We start from the raw sequence: 21,727 nt of genomic DNA, 5'->3' as shown, positions 1-21,727 counted from the left end.
TTTCTGGAACTCTTTTCCTTTTTCCATGATCCAGCGGATGTTGGCAGTTTGATCTCTGGTTCCTCTGCCTTTTCTAAAACCAGCTTGAACATCTGGAAGTTCACGGTTCACGTATTGCTGAAGCCTGGCTTGGAGAATTTTGAGCATTACTTTACTAGCGTGTGAGATGAGTGCAATTGTGCGGTAGTTTGAGCATTCTTTGGCATTGCCTTCTTTGGGATTGGAATGAAAACTGACCTTTTCCAGTCCTGTGGCCACTGCTGAGTTTTCCAAATTTGCTGGCATACTGAGTGCAGCACTTTCACAGCATCATCTCTCAGGATTTGAAATAGCTCAACTGGAATTCCATCACCTCCGCTAGCTTTGTTCTCAGTGATGCTTTCTAAGGCCCACTTGACTTCACATTCCAGGATGTCTGGCTCTAGGTGAGTGATCATACCATCGTGATTATCTTGGTCGTGAAGCTCTTTTTTGTACAATTCTGTGTATTCTTGCCACCTCTTCTTAATATCTTCTGCTTCTGTTAGGTCCATATCATTTCTGTCCATTATCGAGCCCATATTACAATAGTACATGTTTTTATAGGATGTACCAGATGACCTTGATGGTGCCCCCATTGAGGAAGAGCTGGATGGTGCCCCTCTAGAAGATGTGGATGGAATTCCTATTGATGCTACTCCTATTGATGACCTTGATGGAGTCCCTATAAAGAGCCTTGATGATGATCTTGATGGAGTGCCTTGTAAGTTCAGACTTCAAAGTCATTAAATCTAGCTAGTAAGTTTGTTTCCAAATCTCTTCATTTCTGCACATGCTGATGTTTAAGAAGGTTATAATTTCTGAGTAAGATGTCAATTAACTTTTTTCTTTCTTTTATTTTTGACTTTTCAGAATTCACATACCCAGCAATACATTTAAGTATGCCAAGAAAAGCGTATTCTTTCTGGTCATACTTGTTTTTTTTTTTTGGGGGGCGAGATAGCCTCTTAAAATACTAGCAAGTTTTTCCTGTCTTAATTGTTGGGAAACTAGAGGCACAACCTTATGTTCAGTTGTATGCATAATCCCGAGTACTTTGTTTTAACAATTCTGTTTGTTTTTTTTTTTTTTAATATAAATCTATTTATTTTAATTCTAGGCTAATTACTTCACAATATTGTATTGGTTTTGCTATACATTGACATGAATCCGCTATGGGTGTACATGTGTTCCCCATCCTGAACCCCCCTCCCACTTTCCTCCCTATCCCCTCCCTCTGGGTCATCCCAGTGCACCAGCCCCGAGCACCCTGTATCATGCATCGAACCTGGACTGGTGATTCATTTCACATATGATAATATACATGTTTCAATGCCCTTCTCCCAAATCATCCCACCCTCTCCCTCTCCCACAGAGTCCAAAAGACTGTTCTGTATATCTGTGTCTCTTTTGCTGTCTCTTATACAGAGTTATCGTTATCATCTTTCTAAATTCCTTATATATGCGTTATTATACTGTATTGGTGTTTTTCTTTCTGGCTTATTTCACTGTGTATGATAGGCTCCAGCTTCATCCACCTCATTAGAACTGATTCAGATGTATTCTTTTTAATGATTGAGTAATACTCCATGATGTATATGTACCACAGCTTTCTTATTCATTCGTCTGTTGATGGACATCTAGGTTGCTTCCATGTCCTGGCTATTATAAACAGTGCTGTGATGAACATTGGGGTACACGTGTCTCTTTCAATTCTGGTTTCCTTGGTGTGTATGCCCAGCGGTGGGATTGCTGGTTCATATGGCAGTTCTATTTCCAGTTTTTTAAGGAATCTCCACACTGTTCTCCATAATGGCTGTACTAGTTTGCATTCCCACCAACAGTGTAAGAGGGTTCCCTTTTCTCCAATTCTGTTTTTATTATTCGTTTTCCTAACTTATACTTTGTTTTTCTGGCTATCTGAAATCATTTATTGAATTAAGTATACCTAATGTACCTCTTCAGTACATTTGAATTGTATGTTAAAATACTGAATAATATGAATTTTATACTTAAAAAAATAATTAGATAAAGGTACTGAAGGGTTTTTTTTTACTTCCTCAACTTCTCCCTTTGCTTGAAGTAACCACCTGTATGTTCTGGTTGTGTGTTTTATATATACACATACATATTATTTTTACTTCCATTGATATTTAAAAATTAGCCTTCAGATGCAGAGAGTTGGATTAGTCATAATCGTTATTCTTGACACTAGCATTATTAGTCCGTGTGTGACCTTATTTAGTTTTGCTTTTTAATAATACAGCGAATACTCATGAGCTCTTTAAGTCATCCTCTAGTAGTCAGAGTTGATGGCTCATTTTTCTTCCTTAGTGGATGCAACTGAAGATTCAAAGAAGAATGAGCCTATATTTAAAGTTGCCCCATCAAAATGGGAAGCTGTAGATGAATCTGAATTGGAAGCACAGGGTAAGTTAAAGTACAGTAAATGCAAATCTTTAGAAAATTGAGTACTTAAACTTTTACTGAACATTGGTGTGTGTGTGTGTAGGTGTAGTTTTCCTTTTGTGTTTTATAACATGTTGAAACATGTTATAACCTTAAGACCCAGTATTACCCTATTTTATATTTCTAGTGGCTAAGTTTTCAGTGTAGTTGCTGTTACAGTTTTCTTAGATGCTTCAGTTTGGATGCTTGGAGTAATCAGAAATCATTGAAAACCTTTCAGGTTGAGCCAATCAGTAGAAAATGTAGGTGGGATGCCTATTTGGAAATTTAGAAGTCAGTTTCAGAAAATCGAAATCACTGTGTCTCCTATAGTGATTGATTTATTAGATGCAGTTTAGACCTGCCTTTCATACTTGCTTGGACATGTATCCTAGTGTAATTGTTAATTTAGTGTTTTGTAGGTTCTAATGAAACAAATCTTAGCATCTAACACAGAAACAAGGAGGACAGCGCTATTTGTTACTTCCTGAATTGGAATAAAATTATAGTGTAGGTGTGAGGAAGGAAATAGATTTAGTACATGGAAATGGCTATTCAAAGAAAAGATAAATGTAGATAACTTCTATAATATAAGCTTTCAGTTCTAAAGCTAGGCTTCTACTGTGCTGCTGCAAAAATGCTAATTTACCTTATGGAATTACATCCTGTTTTTCCTTCTATTTAGCTGTAACAACTTCTAAATGGGAGTTATTTGACCAGCATGAAGAATCAGAAGAAGAAGAAAATCAAAAGTAAGAATCTAGGTTTAGAATATATTCAGTTTCTTATTGCATATACACTCTCTTTTTCATTAAGAGATGTACTTGAATAATAGGGAAGAGGAAAACTTAACTCTTAAAAAGCTTGTTTTAAGAGGATCATTTTTAGTTCTTCATTGTTTTTCTAGTGAGTAAAGAGCTTTTACTTTCTGGTTTTGATGCATCTGGTTTCACTTTGCTTTTGAGTTTATTTTTCCGTGCTAGGTTATACATTCTCACATTGTAGTTACTAAATGCTCAACTGCGTTTGTTTTAAATCTTTATTCTTTCGGCTCCACAAAATGGTGATTTTTAAAATGTGAATGGGGAGGTTATGCTCATTGCTAAGAAAAATAATGCATTCTGACCATTCTTTTTGTTATTTAAATGTACACACTCCAGAAGAACTAAGAAAAAATAAAAGAAAAAACCACTTACCTTCGTCATATAGAAAATTTATTATAATTTTCAGTTTTGCTGGTTAGCACTGAATGCAATAGGAATTCCTGCTCCCAAATTCTGCAAGTTTATGTTGGTAGTTTTTTTGGTAACACTGGGCACCTTTTAAAATCAATGCAAAGGAAGTTAATTATTTTTTTAATAGGGAAAGAGAAGGCATCAAGAACACAAAGCAGAGGTTTATGGGGTTTTGTTTGTTTGTTTGTTTTCAAATGGAAGAGTAAACAAAAGGAAAAGTCCCTTTGTGTCCCAGCACAATTTGAGCATTTGTATGGATCTAATAAATGTGTATTATTAGCATTTAAATTTAAGGAAATATGATAAGCATTTGTGGAAACAGTTTGATATGATGAAGAAAACTTGTCTGCAGTGGTGTCTTTGCAGAAACAGTGTGATCAGAACATGTCAGCAATGATTATGACAACATATTTGTAAAATATAGATGCTGTTGGCTGTCAGAAATACCTGACTGAGTCTGTTTAGAAGTAGAGGAATTGAAAACAGTACAACTTGTTTTCATCTTTACGTCTGCAATCCCATGATTAGTTAACATCTCTCACTGTGATAGGATCACTGCTTTTTAAAATGAATACCTGTTCTTATAAAATAATTAATTTAAGGAAAATAAAGGGTAGAAAAGCCTTTGCAGAACTCAAGTATTGTTCAAGTGGTATTGTTTCTAAGCATACTAATTTTTTGCAGTAAGTTTGTTATTTATGTTAATGTTTGAAATGTGTATGCATTTGTATTGATGGTAATCATGCATTCATACAGGGAAGCACGGATCACTATGAGTATAATATATATTTTTTACTTTTCCTAAGAGTTCCAAATAAGTCTTAATAACAAAAGTAACTTTATGAAAGTGAAAAATAGGGAAAAAATACTTAAAATTCTGTTTTCCGTTTCTTGAAATTTTCTTGCGCCTCACTACTGCTCTCTAGTGGCTGAGTCCAAAAATACCTTTTTACCAAGAAGCTGCTCTTGACAAGTAATTATTGTATTTGTGGCAGAAGACTGGTTTAAATATATGTATGTATATATCACTAGTAGTTTGCAGAAAAGTTCAAAATAGTAATTTAATTTCATTTGTAATGAATTCTTTATGGGTTTAGAGTCTTGAATTTCCATTTCTTTAAAAGTAAAAGACAAGTTGGGTGTGAGACCTGAACCTAGAACTGGTAAATAAGAGCTAAAGTCAAAGCCATTTAGAACAGATTGCTCAAGCCTTAGAAAATTTAAATGATAACTGTAAAGTGTGTATATTTTTTAAATCATCATCTGTAGTGTAGTTCATTTTAAAAGTCTTAAGTGATATGATTAGTATTTAGTTTCTAGTTCCCTAGATTCTTCCTCTGTATAAAAATATGCATAAATTAAAAGCATAAATTATATAATGTTTTACATACTATTCTGTGACCCACATTGTTTTTTTTTAATTGAACTATCATGGGTGTTGTTATTTCATGTCAGTCCCTATGTTTATCTGCTTGTATTCATCTTGGTTGAAAGCAGGTATTTAGATAAGTGTGCAAGGAAGTTTATCAAGGAATATTTAGAATTGCAAAAAAATTTGTTTTGAATTTTTTTGAGTTTGTCAATAACAGACAATTGGTTAAGCACTCTTCACTCCATACGTCACACAATTTCATTAACTGTTTTGCATCTTTACTGACTGGCTCTTTCCAGAATAATCCTTCAGTAAACATCTGTTTTTACACACACACACACACACACACAGTTTAACCACTTAAAAGCACGTGAGGCACTTGTAGAACTATTTTGTACCATAAGACAAGAAATTCTTGTGTTCTGAAAAATTAGCTAAGAACTGTGTTTAAAAGTGAGTGAAGTTGCTCAGTCGTGTCCAACTCTGTGACCCCATGGACTGTAGCCTATCAGGCTCCTCCATCCATGGGATTTTCCAGGCAAGAGTGCTGGAGTGGATTGCCATTTCCTTCTCCCAAGTTTCTGACAAATTAAGAAGAAATATTATGTAAATTTTAGTTCAGAAAAGTTTTGTTTTTTTTTTTAATCTTGGATTTTGACTTTTTTCTGTTTTTCTTCCTCACCTAAGTATTGTATTGAGTTATGCCTATATGTGCTACTAATGATTTGTGGCGCTCTGAGAGTATAAAGTTTGAAAGTATTTTATTAGTATTCTGCAGATGAGAAATTAAAAGGCAAACAGTATATTCTCTCTTTGTTGTTATCTACTTTGCTTAAAATTTTCTCAGTGTGTGTCTTATCAGGTTCTAAAATAATTAAAATTTTATTTGGAATAAATATGGTTATAATTGTTTTTATATTGTTACAAATAGTTGTAAATATATACTAAAAGACTCCTTATTCATGGTAGAGTGTTAGTATCCAAATACCAACATATAAGGGCTTATTGGGTTCAAATACTAAAGAGAAAATAACATTCTCTAGGGTATGCTGGTAATCATGTTCATATCACCATATTTTTTTATGAGGAATTTTGTTTCAGTATACATAAACATTTCTGAATTAGTTTGTACATGGAACACTTGTTTTGCTCAGATTTAAAATTTAACACTCACAAAGCCTAGTCTTGGAGCATACGACTTTTTTCTTTTTTTTAAAGTCACTTCATTTTTTGTATTTGAAGAACATTGAAGAAGACTTGTTAATCCTATTCTGGCCATGATGAGCAGCTTGTCATAGTTGCTTGTCTGTTTCCACTAGATTGCTTCTGGAAGACAGGAGAATTTTTCTTCCTTGTATCCCTTAGCTGTGGTAGTTAGTTTTTCATTTTCTTTTAATTTTACATACCAATCCAACTTTCATAATCAACTATGACATGAAGTAATATGTGCTAATATTTAAAATTAATATATTGTTTTATTCTTAGGGTTATATGTTAATTATTAATAGATAAGGCCTTTGCTGCTGTGTTGATTATTTCATAGAAACTGACTGAAACTCTTGTATTTTCTAGTTTATAGACTCTGCTGAAGGAAGGGTAAACATCTGGCTTTTTAAACGTTAACCATCATAAAATTACTGAACTACAAAGAATACGAAATCATTGATTGATTATTCATTTCATTTAACTGCTGCATCAAAGGTTTCTGGCAGAAAAAAAGCATAAAAATAACATAAGCAATTTTTAAAAGCGTGATTATGTTGAAGCACAAATTTTTTCTGTGGAGGAAACATAAGAGTTTTATAAAATTGTCTATTATTTTGTACAGAATGTTTTAATGATGATTGTCCTCTTAGTTTTGTTAACATTACTTAAGCTCTAAGGCAATGAAAAATCAAAAAGGCCAAGACTCTAAAATGTAACTTTTATTTTCCTTGTTGCCTTGACATACAATGTGTTCTGTTTACTTCCAAAGTCAAGAAGAAGAAAGTGAAGATGAAGAAGATACTCAGAGTTCCAAATCTGAAGAACATCATTTGTACTCTAATCCAATCAAAGAAGAAATGACTGAGTCCAAGTTCTCTAAGTACTCTGAAATGAGTGAGGAAAAACGAGCTAAACTCCGTGAAATCGAGGTTAGTATTGCATTGAAGTTTAAACTACACTGTACCTTCTTCCACCTTCTCCACCAAACTGTGCTTCTCTCAGCATCACACCTTGGTCCATACTGTTCCCTCTCTGTCTGGAACCTTCATACCTGCTATCTTCCTTCAGGCCTCTTAGTTCAAGCACCTCTTCTGTCTTGGTACCCTTTTCTTAACCTTCTGGCTTTGCTTACTTCTCCATATTAGTCTGTTATGATTTTACATGTATTGTGTTGTGTATATTTATGTTTTTTTCCCTTGCTTGCTTGTTTAATGTCTGTATTCCCCTCTAGGCTGTGATTTCTGTGAGGATAAGGGACCCTTCACATGTCTGTTGTCTGTTGACGATCATATCTTCAGTGCCTAGCACATAGGAGACCATCTGCAGATACTGATGTAGTAGATTATATCTCACCTTATGAGACCCATCATATTAGAGCATACATAGTATGTAATAAACGTGAAATCTTTTCTGGCACATTCAAGTTATGTATACATCACTCAAAATTTTTAAGTGTCTGCACAAGTGATGGGGAGAGAGTAGACATTGGGGCTTAACCATAAGAAGGAAGAGTCCAAACTCTCAAGACTTCTCTGTCTCCATGCCCTTCCATTTTGTGATGTCTTTTAAAAATTTCCAAAGGTATTCAGACATGTCAGTGAGGGGAGGGTTTTGTAATGGGAGCCTTTCTTATTTCTTGCCCCCAGATGATGAAACATTCCCAGTAGATGTTAGCAATAGTGTAGCAGTCAGTCCTTAATCTCAAAAGTGTACATGAGAGTGAATTGTAACACTTTGTCCATTCATTTAACAGTATTTTATATACTTACTGTGTATCTGTGCTTACCTTTATTAACTTGTAATACCTTCCATGTTGTAATTTTATTTTTATTTATTTATGTATTTTTCGTTGCGCTGGGTCTTTGTTGCTGCATGGACTTTGTCCAGTGGTGGTGCACGGGCTTCTCCTTGCCGTGGCCTCTCTTTTTGAGAAGCAGCACAGGCTGTCAGCGTGCAGGCTTCAGTAGTTGCAGCACATGCATTCAGAGTACAGGCTCAATAGTTGTGGTGCACAGGCTTAGTTGCTCCTGCATTGAACCTATGTCTCCTGCATTGGTGGGTGGATTCTTTACCACTGAGCCACTAGGGAAGACCATACCGTACCATATTAATTACCAGTTTGCATTTCTCCGCCACCTGCTATTGGGCTGGTACAAGTTCTTGCCCACCTCTTTCTCAGATATCTATTACCAAGCCGAAAACTAGAGAAAGCATTCATTTTGTTTTAGCCTTACACAGAATCAGTATGATGTCAGTTACAAGTAGGATTTTCAGAATTAGTAAGTTGATTTATTTTTCCTGAGATATATACATTCTTTATAAAATTTTCAGGAAAATAAGATGTGTTATCTCAGTGAATGCACTCACCTGTGGACCTTTTTCAAGCTGCTCATGACCCTTCTTAACTTTCAGAACTCCTCCCAGTCTTACTGAACTCTGCCTCACTGACCTGATAGAAGTACTGGAGTAGAAACAAAGACTGAGGTCAATTAAAAAAAAATGTATTTTCTTGATAATTGAACTGTCTTCTTACAAATACCAAAATAGACTAATTCTTAGTGTTCTGTTTTTCTCTTGATTTGAAAGAGAGCCATGTGATTTTAACTTTTTGGTTAATTTGGATGATTCTACACTGTATATGTATGTATATGTACTGTACATGCATGTACATACACCAACACACCTGTATATGTATATATATATATTTTTTTCTTTCCCCCTATTTTATATGCTCTTTGATAATCTGGCTTCTCTTTGCTACTCAGTGATTGTCTTTCTTGTTCTTATAGTGGCCACCCTCTCACAATTTACTTAACTCTTTGGGGATTTGGATGGTGAGCCAAAAATCTGATTTTAAAATGTAGCTCTTGGCTTTGTTTTAAAATTATCTATTCTTTTCCTTTATTTACTCTGAGATTTAGTCATGTGGAGTAAGGGTCCACAACTGGTGGCCAGTTTGAGCTAGAACTCAGGGCTCATGAGCTTTATTCATGTACTGTCCCTTCTCTGCCCCTAAATTCGAATGTCAGTTTCTGAATTTAGAATTCAGTGAATACCTTTTTATTGGTGCTCCCTTAAATGAAGAATAAAATTCTAATTAGTTTTATTATATACTACAATATATATAGTATGTGTATAAGAAAGTGAAAAAGTGGAAGTGTTAGTTGCTCAGGCACGTCCAACTCTTTGCCACCCTATGGACTGTAGCCTGCCAGGCTCCTCTGTCCATGGAATTCTCCAGGCAGGAGTATTGGAGTGGGTAGCCTCCAGGGGATCTTCCCTACCCAAGGATTGAACCCACATCTCTTGTTTGGCAGGCAGACTCTTTACCACCTTAGCAGTTTTTCTTTTTAAAAGCCTTTCTCGTCCCTAAATGTATTGTAACAAAGATGTCTATAGCTGAACCTTTTTTATCATGGAATTAATAAAAACCAAAGATTTATGTTATAAAATATTGATGTTTTCTGCAGAGCACTTAGAAAATACGCAGTCATGTGATCATACAGTGTTTACTGGAAGCAAGTTTGTAATCTTTCAGATTTCTGCTTAGAACAGTGCCTGGGCTGGAGTTATTGGAAGAGAGGAACACTAGGTGGGGAGCCAGGTGAAGGGTCTTCTTTGTTACTGAAGTAGAAAGATCCCTTTTCTGCCCTGACCCCTGAGGAAGGAGTGAATAGTTGAAGGGAAAGGTGATATACTTGAGATGGCCAGCAAACCATTGCACGGGCTATTCTCTTTTGAGTTGGGAACCTTTGTGGCATGTTTTCTTGGGCACCCTGGACTTGTGCTTGTGCCTGAGTTAGGCCACATCAGCAGGATCTGTAACTAGGGATTTTATAGTGATTTTTCAAAAGGTACTGTAGGGATCCCTTTCACGTGAGTAACATTCAGGTTGTTTGACTCTTGCTTGCTTAACTTTTAAACTGATTTGCCACAAATACATTCTCTGGAACAGCCGTTTTAGTTATGGGAGGCTTCACACAGTGATGAACTTGAAAACTTGCCCCCCCGCAAGCCCCCACCCTCTTTTACCTTACATCTTACTATCTTTTTAAATGTAGTTGTTAACACACACACACACACAAAATGCAAGTACTTTTTAATAGTTTTAAGGAAAGAGAAGAGAACCTCAAAGCTCTGATTATAAATGATCCTGATAATAGAAGTAGAATTAGGTAGAAAAGGGGCAAAAATCTGGAAACTTAATGTTCATGAAGTAAAACATGATGAAAATACCACTTTGAGTGGAAGTTATGGCTTGTTTCCAGTCTGCTGGAAAGTCTCATTTGTAGTGAAGGAAAAAACTAAAACAAGTGAGGTCTTGTTTTTTTAAATACAAGTAAAATAGTAGCATTTAGTCCATTTACAGGGCATAACTGTGAAATAGGTAAAGAAGTTTGCATCTGTAATAATTGCGTCAGATAAGTGTGTTCCCTCTCACTGCCTAAAGTGAAACAAGATTTTACAGGTTTGGGACTGTAGTCCTGTGGTACCATCCAGGATCATCTAAATCCTCATGCCTAACTGTATATTTGACTTCCCTTAGTTCACTCACAGTCACAGTGCACACACACACACACACACGTAAAATCAGCTAGCAATCTCTTGATAAACTGGAGGTGGTCTACATTCCTTTGCAAATAATGCTGTAGTGAATACTTTTGTACAAAAAACTTTGTTCATATATGAATAAATTACAGGAAATGGGAATTTTTCTGTTTTCTTTTAAATCACTGTATACTTAGTGTCTTTAAAAGTACGTTTTGAATATGGTTTAACCTTTTCTGGATGTCTTGATGCTGAGTGATTAGACTCTCCTGTAAACAGAGTGAAATTTTACTTCAAGCTATAGCTTTATGAGCTATAACCAGAATGCTGCTCTCTTTGATTGTTTTAATAGTTGTTTATCCCCTGTGTTCTGCTGACTGTCTTACCTTGGTGGAAGTTACGCTTACCTTTAACAACATTACCTTTCTAATTTGGGGTCAGTTCAGTTCAGTCGCTCAGTCGTGTCTGACTCTTTGTGACACTATGAATCGCAGCACGCCAGGCCTCCCTGTCCATCACCAACTCCCGGAGTTTACCCAGACTCATGTCCATCCAGTCGGTGATGCCATCCAGCTGTCTCATCCTCTGTCATCCCCTTCTCCTCCTGTCCCCAGTCCCTCCCAGCAGCAGGGTCTTTTCCAGTGAGTCAACTCTTCGCACGAGGTGGCCAAAGTATTGGAGTAAGTTGGGGTACCAGATACCAAATTCATTCTCATTATGTCAAAGAATAGCTACGTTCTCAAGGGCATGAGGCACAGGTCTTGGTTTTCAAGTCATCTTGTGTGGCTGTGCAGAGAGCACATGGGCCTGTGCCTGATCACTTGAATTCTGCAGTTGGGCTTGTCTCACAAGTGGCCTTCAGATTAGGGAGTTATATACACTGATGTTATGTTTTGACTGAATCCTAGTGAGTTACTGTATGTTTTTATGTTTTATGTTGCTATTTTTGTTTTCCCTTCTTGTACATGTTTCAAAGAAGAAAATATTTTTTTAAAGGAGCAAAGTACTGCTTGAGAAGCTATAATGATTAAAAAGATTTATTTTAAAAATGTCTTATTTCACAGCTCAAAGTTATGAAGTTTCAAGATGAATTGGAATCTGGAAAAAGACCTAAAAAAGCAGGCCAGAGCTTTCAGGAACAAGTAGAACACTACAGAGATAAACTTCTTCAGCGAGTAAGGAATAAGTATACGCAATTATGCATTTTTCAGTTATTTGTTTGACTGCCTATAATATTGATATATTGGTGTATTTAAGGAAGAGAATATTTCAAATTATATCCATAAATGCTGAATAATGGTAAATAATTAGGAACTTTTGGAATTTGATGTTTTATAGTTAGTTCAGCTTGGAAAACAGTTTCAGAACAACACCATGCTCTTTTATTCTGGATCCTTGTGGAGCATAACATCCTGTTAAGGACGTACTTTCAGAACTGGAAGGTACAATAGAAAGAGTCACATTTGTGACCAACAACCCTAAGTAGTGGCACAGAGACAGAGATGGAGTTAGGACTACTCTTACATTTTGTCCAAGGAGGAACAGCAAGGGGTAGAATACCTCATCTGTGAATTCTAAGCTTTTGAGGGACCTTGTATTCTTATACATCAAAAGATATGTAGGGATATACAGGGAATTTTAACACAAGAAGCCCACAGGATAGTTGTTGAAAGAACCTAGGAATTTTATTGATTGGTACTGTTATTAATTTTTACCTACATCTTGACTGTCATTAGAAAAAAGGATGATTGAGAGAAATAGCAACAAGTAGAAGGGAGCTTAGAGTCATCCAAAGCTCTTCACGTTGATGGGAGCAGTGGTGTGGTAAAGCAGCTGTGGTGCCGCACAGCGTGTGGACTCCTGCTGCTGCTCTGCTCTGCATGCCTGGGCACATCACTGAAACCTGCTTTTACTCAGTGAAGCTGGGTTAATGGTCCAGTTTTTGCAGGATTGTGAATTAGATAATTGTGTATGTGTGTGTTAAGTTACTTCAGCTGTGTTTGACTCTGTGATCCCATGGAGTATAGCCCAACCAGGCTCCTCTGTCCATGGGGATTCTCCAGGCAAAAATACTGGAGTGGGTTGCCATGCCTTACTCGGGGGGATCTTCTTGACCCAGGGTTTGAACCTGCATCTTTTGTGTCCTGCATTGGCAGGCAGATTTTTTACCGTTAGCACCACACACGCAAAGAATTAAATAATAATTAACATTAATTTTTTATTATTAAAGTGTTTAAAATATCATAAGTAAACTGTAGTCTGATTCCTGTGAAGTATCAATCAGAAAAATGTAACCTGCAGATCACCAGAGGAAGTTGGTCTCTTCAACATCACTTTGTAAATTTGTCCTCAGTAGTTGTATTTGGAAAAAAGATACATGAGATTAAAAAAAAAAAAGATGTTATATATCTGAACCCTGTTGAGTCCCTTTGGGGATGGTGGCAAGTGTTTGATTTGCATGGAAGACTGCACCTTGAGGTGCCACATTATTACCATTTTAGTCTCCTTGCCCTCCATGGTTATAATTGGAAGAAAGAATGTGTTTTTTTGAAGGCATAGGCCAGGGGTCAGCAGACTATAACCATCATTTCATTTTTGTTAATAAACTTACTAGAACACAGCCATGCCCCTTCAGTTATTATATATGTATTATCTGTAGTAGCTTTTGGACTATGGTTATAAAGTTGACAGACTGTAGCCCACAAAGCAGAAAATATTTACTACTTGGCCCTTTACAGAAAACATTTGCCAACATCTGGTATGGGCTTTGTATCAGGTATTGGTTACCTTTCTTGATGCATACAAATCATAGAGAAATTTAATTGTTTTGTTTTTTAATTCTTGTTTTTGAAGAGCTCAGTTGGCTTTGTGGGTTCATTGTTGGTAGCCACTCCCTTAATTATCAATAGCAGTCATAATTTTAAGTGAGAAGTGGCAGTTGTAGCAGTTGGGGATAAGCAAATAAGTAATTTTTCTGGTTTATGCAATTATGTAGTCAATTTGTACTTTTATATTAGGACTTATAATTTGTACTTTTATAAATTTCCAATATGAATGATACTTGTTTCCCACTATTAATACTAAGACTTTTTGCTAGACATTTATTGTGAATAAATCTTTTTCCTTTTTAGTATATTACTTTAATAAGTGCTTTCCTTTGATTAAGTCAACTTGCTGTGCAATTAGAATCACTATTGACAGTTTTATTGTAGTCTGAGATGGAAAGGTCATCATATTGTTTTTCCAATTTGTTTAAGTGAAGGGACAGCACTCTTTAAGAGCCCTGACTCTAGAGCTTTGGCTCAGATCCTGACTTCATTCCTGTAGGACCTTAGGCATGGCACTGAGCCTTTATAAGGCTCATTTTTCATGTTTTGAATAAGGATAATACTATTCATAGGCATGTTTTGAAGAATTACATGCAGTGGTATATGGAAAGTTGTTCATTAATTGCTTGGCCTATGGTAGGCATTCAGAAAATACTCAGCCACTGTTGCTGGTATCATTATTAATCCAGTATAAGTAGAGAAGTAGAAGAAATGACTGGCTTTCCGGAAGAGTAGGTATACTTTGAGTAGTAATTTTATAAATAGTTAACTAGAAGGGAAAATATTACTACATAAATGAGATTAACCAGATTGGTGTTTTTTAATGACTAAATATTTCTTTGAAAAAAAAAAAAAACAGGAGAAAGAGAAGGAATTAGAAAGAGAGCGAGAAAGAGATAAGAAGGATAAAGAAAAACTGGAATCTCGATCCAAAGACAAGAAGGAGAAAGATGAATGTACTCCAACAAGGAAAGAAAGGTATAACATTTCTCATTTAATGCCTATGCTGGCTCTAGGATTTGGAATCGTGTTTCATTTTGTAATATTTTCATCACTGGAACCAACAGATTGGAAAAGGTTTTTTTGTGTGTATGATAAACGTGTTTGGGTTCTGCCTGCAGAAGGCAGAATTAGCTGAGCAAAGGGGCATTTGGCACTTGGCTTAGTTACCTGGGACATACATCCCTTGACATGGTTTATAAGGTACCTTAGCCTTAGTTCAGGGCAAGAATTCAGTTACAGTATTAGGTATCGAACCTAAGGCTTAAATAACTAAGCAGCTTGCTAGATCTTACCTCCAATATAAGCTTTTCTTTTGTGCTGAGGCTGCTACCTGTAAACTTGAGTCTCCCAGTCCTGTTTGTTAAGGGAAATTGTGTACTTAGGCTGTAGGGACTTGGTCCTCACTTTTAAGTCTTCATTCTAATCAAAATCATTTCTCTTGTAGTTTTTATTTCTTACTTTCACAGTTCCTAAATCTCTGATTAGTAGAGAAAGTTCTTTAGAATTGAGATTTTCCTAATAAAAACCAAGCAAATGCAAATTAAAAAATTTTGACTTAGTCACTCTTCATATAGTTATAAGATCACATGGTTATACTAATTGGTAAAGTAGTAAATCTATCACTTTTTTGTCATTTATTATTATCTTGATATACGAGTTCTAGAAAAGTTACAAGAATGCTATAAAGAATTTCCAGATACCTTTCACCTTCATTCCCGCAGTGTTAAAAGTATTTCTCCTTTTGCTTTATTTTCTTCTTCCTCTTCCTTTCTCCCTTCAACCCCAATCATTTAAGAATAACTTGCTTACATGATGCCCCATTTACATACTTAACCACAGTAAAAGTTTCCAGATTGAACAAAAAGAAAAAATTTTCAAGAGCAAGAAATTAACATTAAAAAAACCACTATTATCTAATCAGAGACCTTGATGGAATTTTGTCCATTGTTCCAATAATCTCTCTTAGAGCAGAGAAAAATCCAGTTTAGTTGAATTCAGTTTTTGTGTCGATCAGCCTATCTTTAAGACTTTTTTGTTCTAAGTATAAAAAGGCTTTGAATGTTGTTAGAAAATAACATTAATAAGGTTAGTGAAAATAAAGATAGTGTAAACTGATAGGAATTAAAAGCTAATTTAGTAGAAGGAAAATGATATACCTGATCCTTTGCTCACTTACGGGATGTTTTGGGGGCTTTGTTCCATAGGAAAAGGCGACACAGTACGTCCCCTAGCCCATCTCGCAGTAGCAGTGGTAGACGAGTGAAATCCCCATCACCAAAATCGGAGCGATCAGAGCGTTCAGAAAGATCTCATAAAGAGAGCTCACGGTCCAGGTCATCTCACAAAGATTCTCCTAGAGATGTTAGCAAAAAGGCCAAAAGGTAAACACAAGTCATTTTTTTGTAATATTTCAAATGCCAGTTTCCTTGTCATTCCACCAGCTTTTGAAAATAATTTGTTTGGCAGCCATTTTTGAAAGGATTTTAGAAAACCAAACAGATATACTTTCATTTTAGATTCTTCCTTTCCATCTCCCCACCCCAGTCTACTCATGACTAAAGCACAAGAAAGCTTCCAACACGTAAAGACCAGCCAGGAATTTTAAGCATCAGTTTTCTGTGGAGTAGGAGTAGCTGCTTTTCTTTCCTTTCTGTTCTTTAGTTTCTATGGAATAGTCTTTGGTTTTTGTCAAGGCTGAAAGAAAAATACATGTTCCCTCCCCACCCAGCAGTAATCTTATTAGTAAGTTCTTGGGTAGACTTGTGGACATAAATACCATGGACTGTTTCTTCAGCATTTAATTTAGTGTGTTCTATACCTTTTTCCTCCAAGTTCCAGAAAGGTGATTTAGAAGTGTTTTGTTCATAGAGTTTTCCTGAGAGCTGAAACTGCTTTTTATCCTAAAATGTTTTTATTGTAGCCATTTTTTAGTAAAATTTTTCTATAACAGATAACTCTTTTTTCTGAATGGTACTTGTGCATATATTATATATATATACATTCATGAAAATTATATAATTATTTGTTTTGGTAATTTTAATGCATAGCACTTACAGAGTGCTGTCTTTCCCTTGAAATTGCAGTAGTTGGTGCTTTTCCTGAAGATAGGCTGCAAAGCCACTGCGTTCAAAAGTTTTGTGAATGATGTTGGATGCCATTTTGAACTTTGGCTTATATAATCTGGGGAGCTGTTAAAATGCAGATTTCAAGAGTTTGAGTCAGTAGAGCAGTGGTAGGGCTCGGGAGTCTGTCTTGCCATGCCTGCTACCGGTGATCACTGATGTGGTGCATAGGAAGTACAAAATGTGTGTGTGTGAGAGTGTGTGCATACAGTAGGCACAGTATAAATCTGGAAAGTTTACAGCCTTTTTTATTTCAGTGACTTTCCTTGTGCCCTGTTAAAGATCATTTTAGATAATTTAAGGATAATTTGTTTTGATCACGTGAGTACTTTGGTTAAATTGTTTTTGTTTGTTTCCTCAGATCTCCATCTGGTTCAAGGACACCTAAAAGATCTAGGCGATCACGGTCTAGATCCCCTAAAAAATCAGGGAAGAAATCCAGATCCCAGTCCCGATCTCCACACAGGTCTCATAAAAAGTCAAAGAAAAACAAACACTGACATAAATTTTTAAGATGCTGTCACTTATTGGAAATGCGATTTTGTTTTGTGCCTGAATGGTCTGTTTTTTTAAAAAAACGAAAAACAAAAAATCTAATGAAAGAGCATTCCTGGGGTTTTTATTTGTTTGTGAATGCATGTGTAAACTCATAAGTAACTGCATCTGTAGACCTGTTGTTGTTTTATATTGTATAAATTACTTTTGTTGTGGCTGTTTCTCAAGATGAAATTTTTATTGTGCTAATGAATTTCATCAGAAATGTGTATAATGGATCTGCTGGCAGTAGTAGTATTTTGTTTTAGGATGTTGTGACTTAGAAAAAATAATACAGATGTCTTCCCCCCTTTTGTAGCTTTGACAATTTGAATTAGATTTCAAATAAAATCTGAACAGAAAAATTAAATGTTGTTTTTTTGCCCTGTTGATGACATCAAGTCCCTTAAAATCCTGCTAAGTGAGTTTAGCACTTCCGTTGTGTTTCTTACACCTAATGCACTTTACAAGCTTCACTCTTCAAGTAGCTAAAGTTTTGTATTTGCTAAGATGACTGTCAAAATTGAGGGACCCAAGACTCATATTTGGTAGGCTTGCCAACCAATTTCTTGGGTAATGTTCCCTTAGGTAATACTAGTACCCAGAGATCAAGAGAGTAGGCAGATATGCGTGGTCTTTTGTTAATGGTATGCCTGGCTAAAATCTCTTTTTTCAAAGAAGCAATATGATTTCGGTACACTTAACCCATGTCCTGAACAACTACTTATTGGGGAAAAATTAAACTTCCATCTTTTGATTTAATTTTCTATCATTAGAAAAATGTATTTAAAAGAATTTAACAGTAATTGGCCATAGAATTTTTTTTATGAAGGTTGCCCTTTTATAGCCCTCTGTAGTCTCTCTTTCAAACACTGGTATCAGAATATTTCTACAAGGTTCTGTTTAAAGCACCTTCATTGGTTTTTTGTTTTTAAAGGGTTTAGTTTTAGGTTTAGCTTTTAAGTAGAATTTTAAAATGATATAAATTTTTATGAAACATAACACCCAATGGTTTGTAAATTAAAGATGCAAAAAGTTGATTTAAACCATTTTCAGAGTTGAAATCTGTTGTACAGTGGGGATAAATTGCAGTGTGAGGAAGACATAAGAAAACTTATGTAATGTTGAACATAATATCGCTACAATGTAATAAAGGGTCATGTAGACTTGAACTGATGCTACTGTTTGTGAACCTTGCTTTCAGTTTTTCATTTAGACACTTTTTACAGTGATTTGATGGTTTTTTCCCTTCTTAATAGAGTAATGGTTCTAATAACAGATTGTTCTGAGTTAGCTTGTTTTTTAAAAGTATCTTTTCAAGTTGTACTTGGTCTTGCCTAGTCACAAAATTAAAAACCTGTACTCATGATTTGAAGGGTAGGAATATTACTGAGCATTGAGGCATGTTATTTCCAAACTGGGCAAACCTACAAAAGCTGTAGAAATGTGTCAAATTATTTTACTTAGTGGTTCTTAACAACATGCACTATTGCTTGAAAGTTATTTCCTTATCATTCACTCTTTTGTTTGTCCATATTGATAGGCATTTAGTTAATTACTAAATGTTGCTTAGAATAATTAAACATGAACATTTGGTGCTGGTTTCTAAAAACCTACAAATACAGCCATTTTTAAAGAACCTGTTTTTCTCCCTTGTTCACTGCCTGGGAGAATGGAATTTTATATAATTACTGTTGCAGAAATAATAATAAGGTAGAGTTGCTGGTGATTGTGGGCATTCCATCATCATTGGTATCTAGTATAGGCTTAGAAATGATTAGTCAGGAAGTGATTTTGCCAGTCAAATTGCAAGTTATGCTTATTTTTCTGTCTCTTAAAAAAGTAGCCTGGAGAAGCAGGAGTGAGAAGACATTGTTAGGTCGGTTTTGAGTGCTTATTTGTATTTTTTTCTCTACTGCAGTAGAATTTAGCAATTCTTTTAATCTGCATCTAGATATGTAACAAACATCTTTATTTTATGCAGTGGGTAAGACTGACTTCCTTTTGGGTGATGGATGGGGATTCTGTAGGCTTGATAGAATATGTATTCTGTGAAGCTTGCTAGTGTTCATATTAGATTGTACTGAATTTTTTTTTTTTTTCCTGGAATTGCAAGTGGTATTGTTAGATAATTTCCAGCTTTACTTAATGAGAAAATATCCAGAGTAAGTGTGTTTAATTCTCTATGGATTCAGTGAAAGCTTAATGGTCAGAAATTGGTGAATGGGACGGGGGGAGATATTCCACCATATTTTTATAAAAGCATAGTATTCATTGCTTCTTGTATAAAGAACACTTAATTAGCAGAATTTCTGCAGGTTCATGAAAATGTTTGTAGGCATGGCTGTTCAGTTATAGGAAGTATCCTGTTCCAGTTCTATGACATGTCTATCCTCCCCAACAGCTACATGTAGGAGGAAATCCTCTGTTACCTACTCTTTATAAAGGGCGTGGCTTAAACTCTTCCGCTCCAACATAAACAGGTATTCCTTACTAGGTTAATACCATTTAATCGCTCTCTTTAATAGGTGAGAGAGAAAAAATGGTCCTTTATTTCTTATCAAAGAGAGGCCTAAGGTTGAAAAGAATCATGTCTATGAATCTTTTCTTTGATTTTGTATTTTCTTATTACTGTTAGTAGGTGTATAGGCACTTCTGAACTGTGACCTGTTGAGAAGTTAGAGATGAAAGAACTAAAACAAAAAGCCCTGACCCAAAGGAATGCCTAGATTTGGCTCAAAGTGTTCTTGCCATTTCTGCTAAAGTGTGCAGAAATTACTGTACACTGACCTAATTTTTCTTTATTACAGACCATTCCTGTGGGCTTACCGTGAGACTTTCATCCCAATTAAAGAATCTAAGAGGGAGGAAATGCTTACGACTTTTGCATTTTTCCCCCAAACTTTAATATTCTTGAGTACTTGAATATATTTTTAACAGTTATAATCATGATCTAATATAGGTTATTAGAAATACTCTGTACATATTTGTCTCCATTATGTTCATAAGTTCTGAAAAATTATATGACCATGGTAATAGTTTATGATTATTAAAAATAAAATAAGTCTGTATTGTCAAAGTAATTAACCCATTTTGATAATCACAATAGTGTGATTTCTTTAGCAGAGAAGGTTGTTTTTTAAAATAAATAGTACCACTTTTTTTCTAAGAAAATAAGAGCTTTTTTTCTTTGTTGTTTTCCTCTTCTATTATATGTTAATGGAAAAGCTACAGAAAATTCAGTGCAGGTACTAATGAAGACACTAATGTAAGTTTAAAGGAACATGACTGTAAAAACTCACGAAATGCTTGGTTTGTTCATATTTCACAGGCATGTTTTAGAATAGATTTTAGATGATATTTCGTTCATTTTCCTTTCGGCATTTTTCTTTATTTGTTATCAACTTCCCAGGACTTATATAAGACACAAATACAAATCCCAGGGGAAGTGTTGTGATGCTGGACTAGAAGGTGGGAATGCGCTGCTGACCAGAGTGAGCCATGTTCCAGTGTTGAAAATTCTATGCCTCAAGTGTTTATTCAGTACCACCTCATGGAGCTTCAGTGTACACAGATCATATGTGTAATTGGTTATTTATACAGTTTTGTAGATGTGTAGATAAAAAGCCCTCATTCATTTTTATATGTAATTGTGCTTGGAGTATGTGTTTTGTTCTTTTGACTTCAGCAGGCTCTTGTATGTTGTATCTTTGGTGATTTGAAATATCAGGAAAGACAACTTTTCAGAATTGAGAATAATACAGTTGAAATCAGCTCAGCTGAAATACTCTATGGCAAAACTAAATTTCTTTTGGGTGAACTGATTCCATCATTTTAGTTACTCTTGATGTAAGGATTCAGTTTATTGTGGAGCTGCTTTCCAGACTGTCACTTTATAGTTTTTCTACATAAAGATTATATAGTTGCAAAGGTTGTGGAATTTCCCTTTTGTTGTTGTTTTTTGACTTTGAATTACTTTAATAAAATACATTGTTTTCATAGCAAACTTTAGACTGTTCATGTAATTTTCTCCATACAGCTTTTCTAACGTAAGCCCAGCAAACCATATCTGGTTTTCAGCAGCTTTCTCCCAAGTGAAGTAAATGATGTGTCTTATTTATCAGTTGTAGCTAAAATGTTCTACGTTTTTACATATTTAAACCATAATAAAATATTTTCATGATAGATAATTTTTTTGATCAGGAAATTTCATTTTCTTTTTGGTTCCATTTTTTAAAAGTTCTGTTTGATTGAGGATGTTTTCAAACATACATGAAAGTGGAATAATAGGATGAGCTTCCCTGGTGCCCATCAGTCTACAGATGATCCACTTACTAGTCTCTAAATGACATAAGACATAACTGTAGTATCATCACATTAAAAATAACTCACTGGTTCCTTTAAATTTTTTAA

At 35.2% G+C, this 21,727-nt stretch overlaps 1 protein-coding gene across 1 annotated transcript in view; it reads left to right on the top strand.

Moving 5' to 3' along the window:
• U2SURP (U2 snRNP-associated SURP domain containing) overlaps positions 1–21,320 on the top strand; it is a 53,646-nt gene extending 32,326 nt beyond the window's left edge. The window contains exons 21-28 of the mRNA XM_010858142.1: positions 586–742; positions 2,353–2,448; positions 3,152–3,218; positions 7,049–7,208; positions 11,892–12,002; positions 14,515–14,633; positions 15,863–16,039; positions 17,142–21,320. Of these exons, the coding sequence (XP_010856444.1) occupies positions 586–742; positions 2,353–2,448; positions 3,152–3,218; positions 7,049–7,208; positions 11,892–12,002; positions 14,515–14,633; positions 15,863–16,039; positions 17,142–17,280 (1,026 nt within the window). The 3' untranslated portion in view covers positions 17,281–21,320. The remainder of the gene's footprint in view (positions 1–585; positions 743–2,352; positions 2,449–3,151; positions 3,219–7,048; positions 7,209–11,891; positions 12,003–14,514; positions 14,634–15,862; positions 16,040–17,141) is intronic.
• Positions 21,321–21,727: the final 407 nt, after the last annotated feature.

The sequence above is a fragment of the Bison bison genome, unplaced genomic scaffold (genome assembly GCF_000754665.1).
Source record: "Bison bison bison isolate TAMUID 2011002044 unplaced genomic scaffold, Bison_UMD1.0 scf7180017864384, whole genome shotgun sequence".
In the NCBI taxonomy this organism is placed as follows: Eukaryota; Metazoa; Chordata; class Mammalia; order Artiodactyla; family Bovidae; genus Bison; species Bison bison.
Note: the sequence above shows the minus strand (reverse complement) of the source record. Positions and strands in the feature narration are given on the sequence as shown.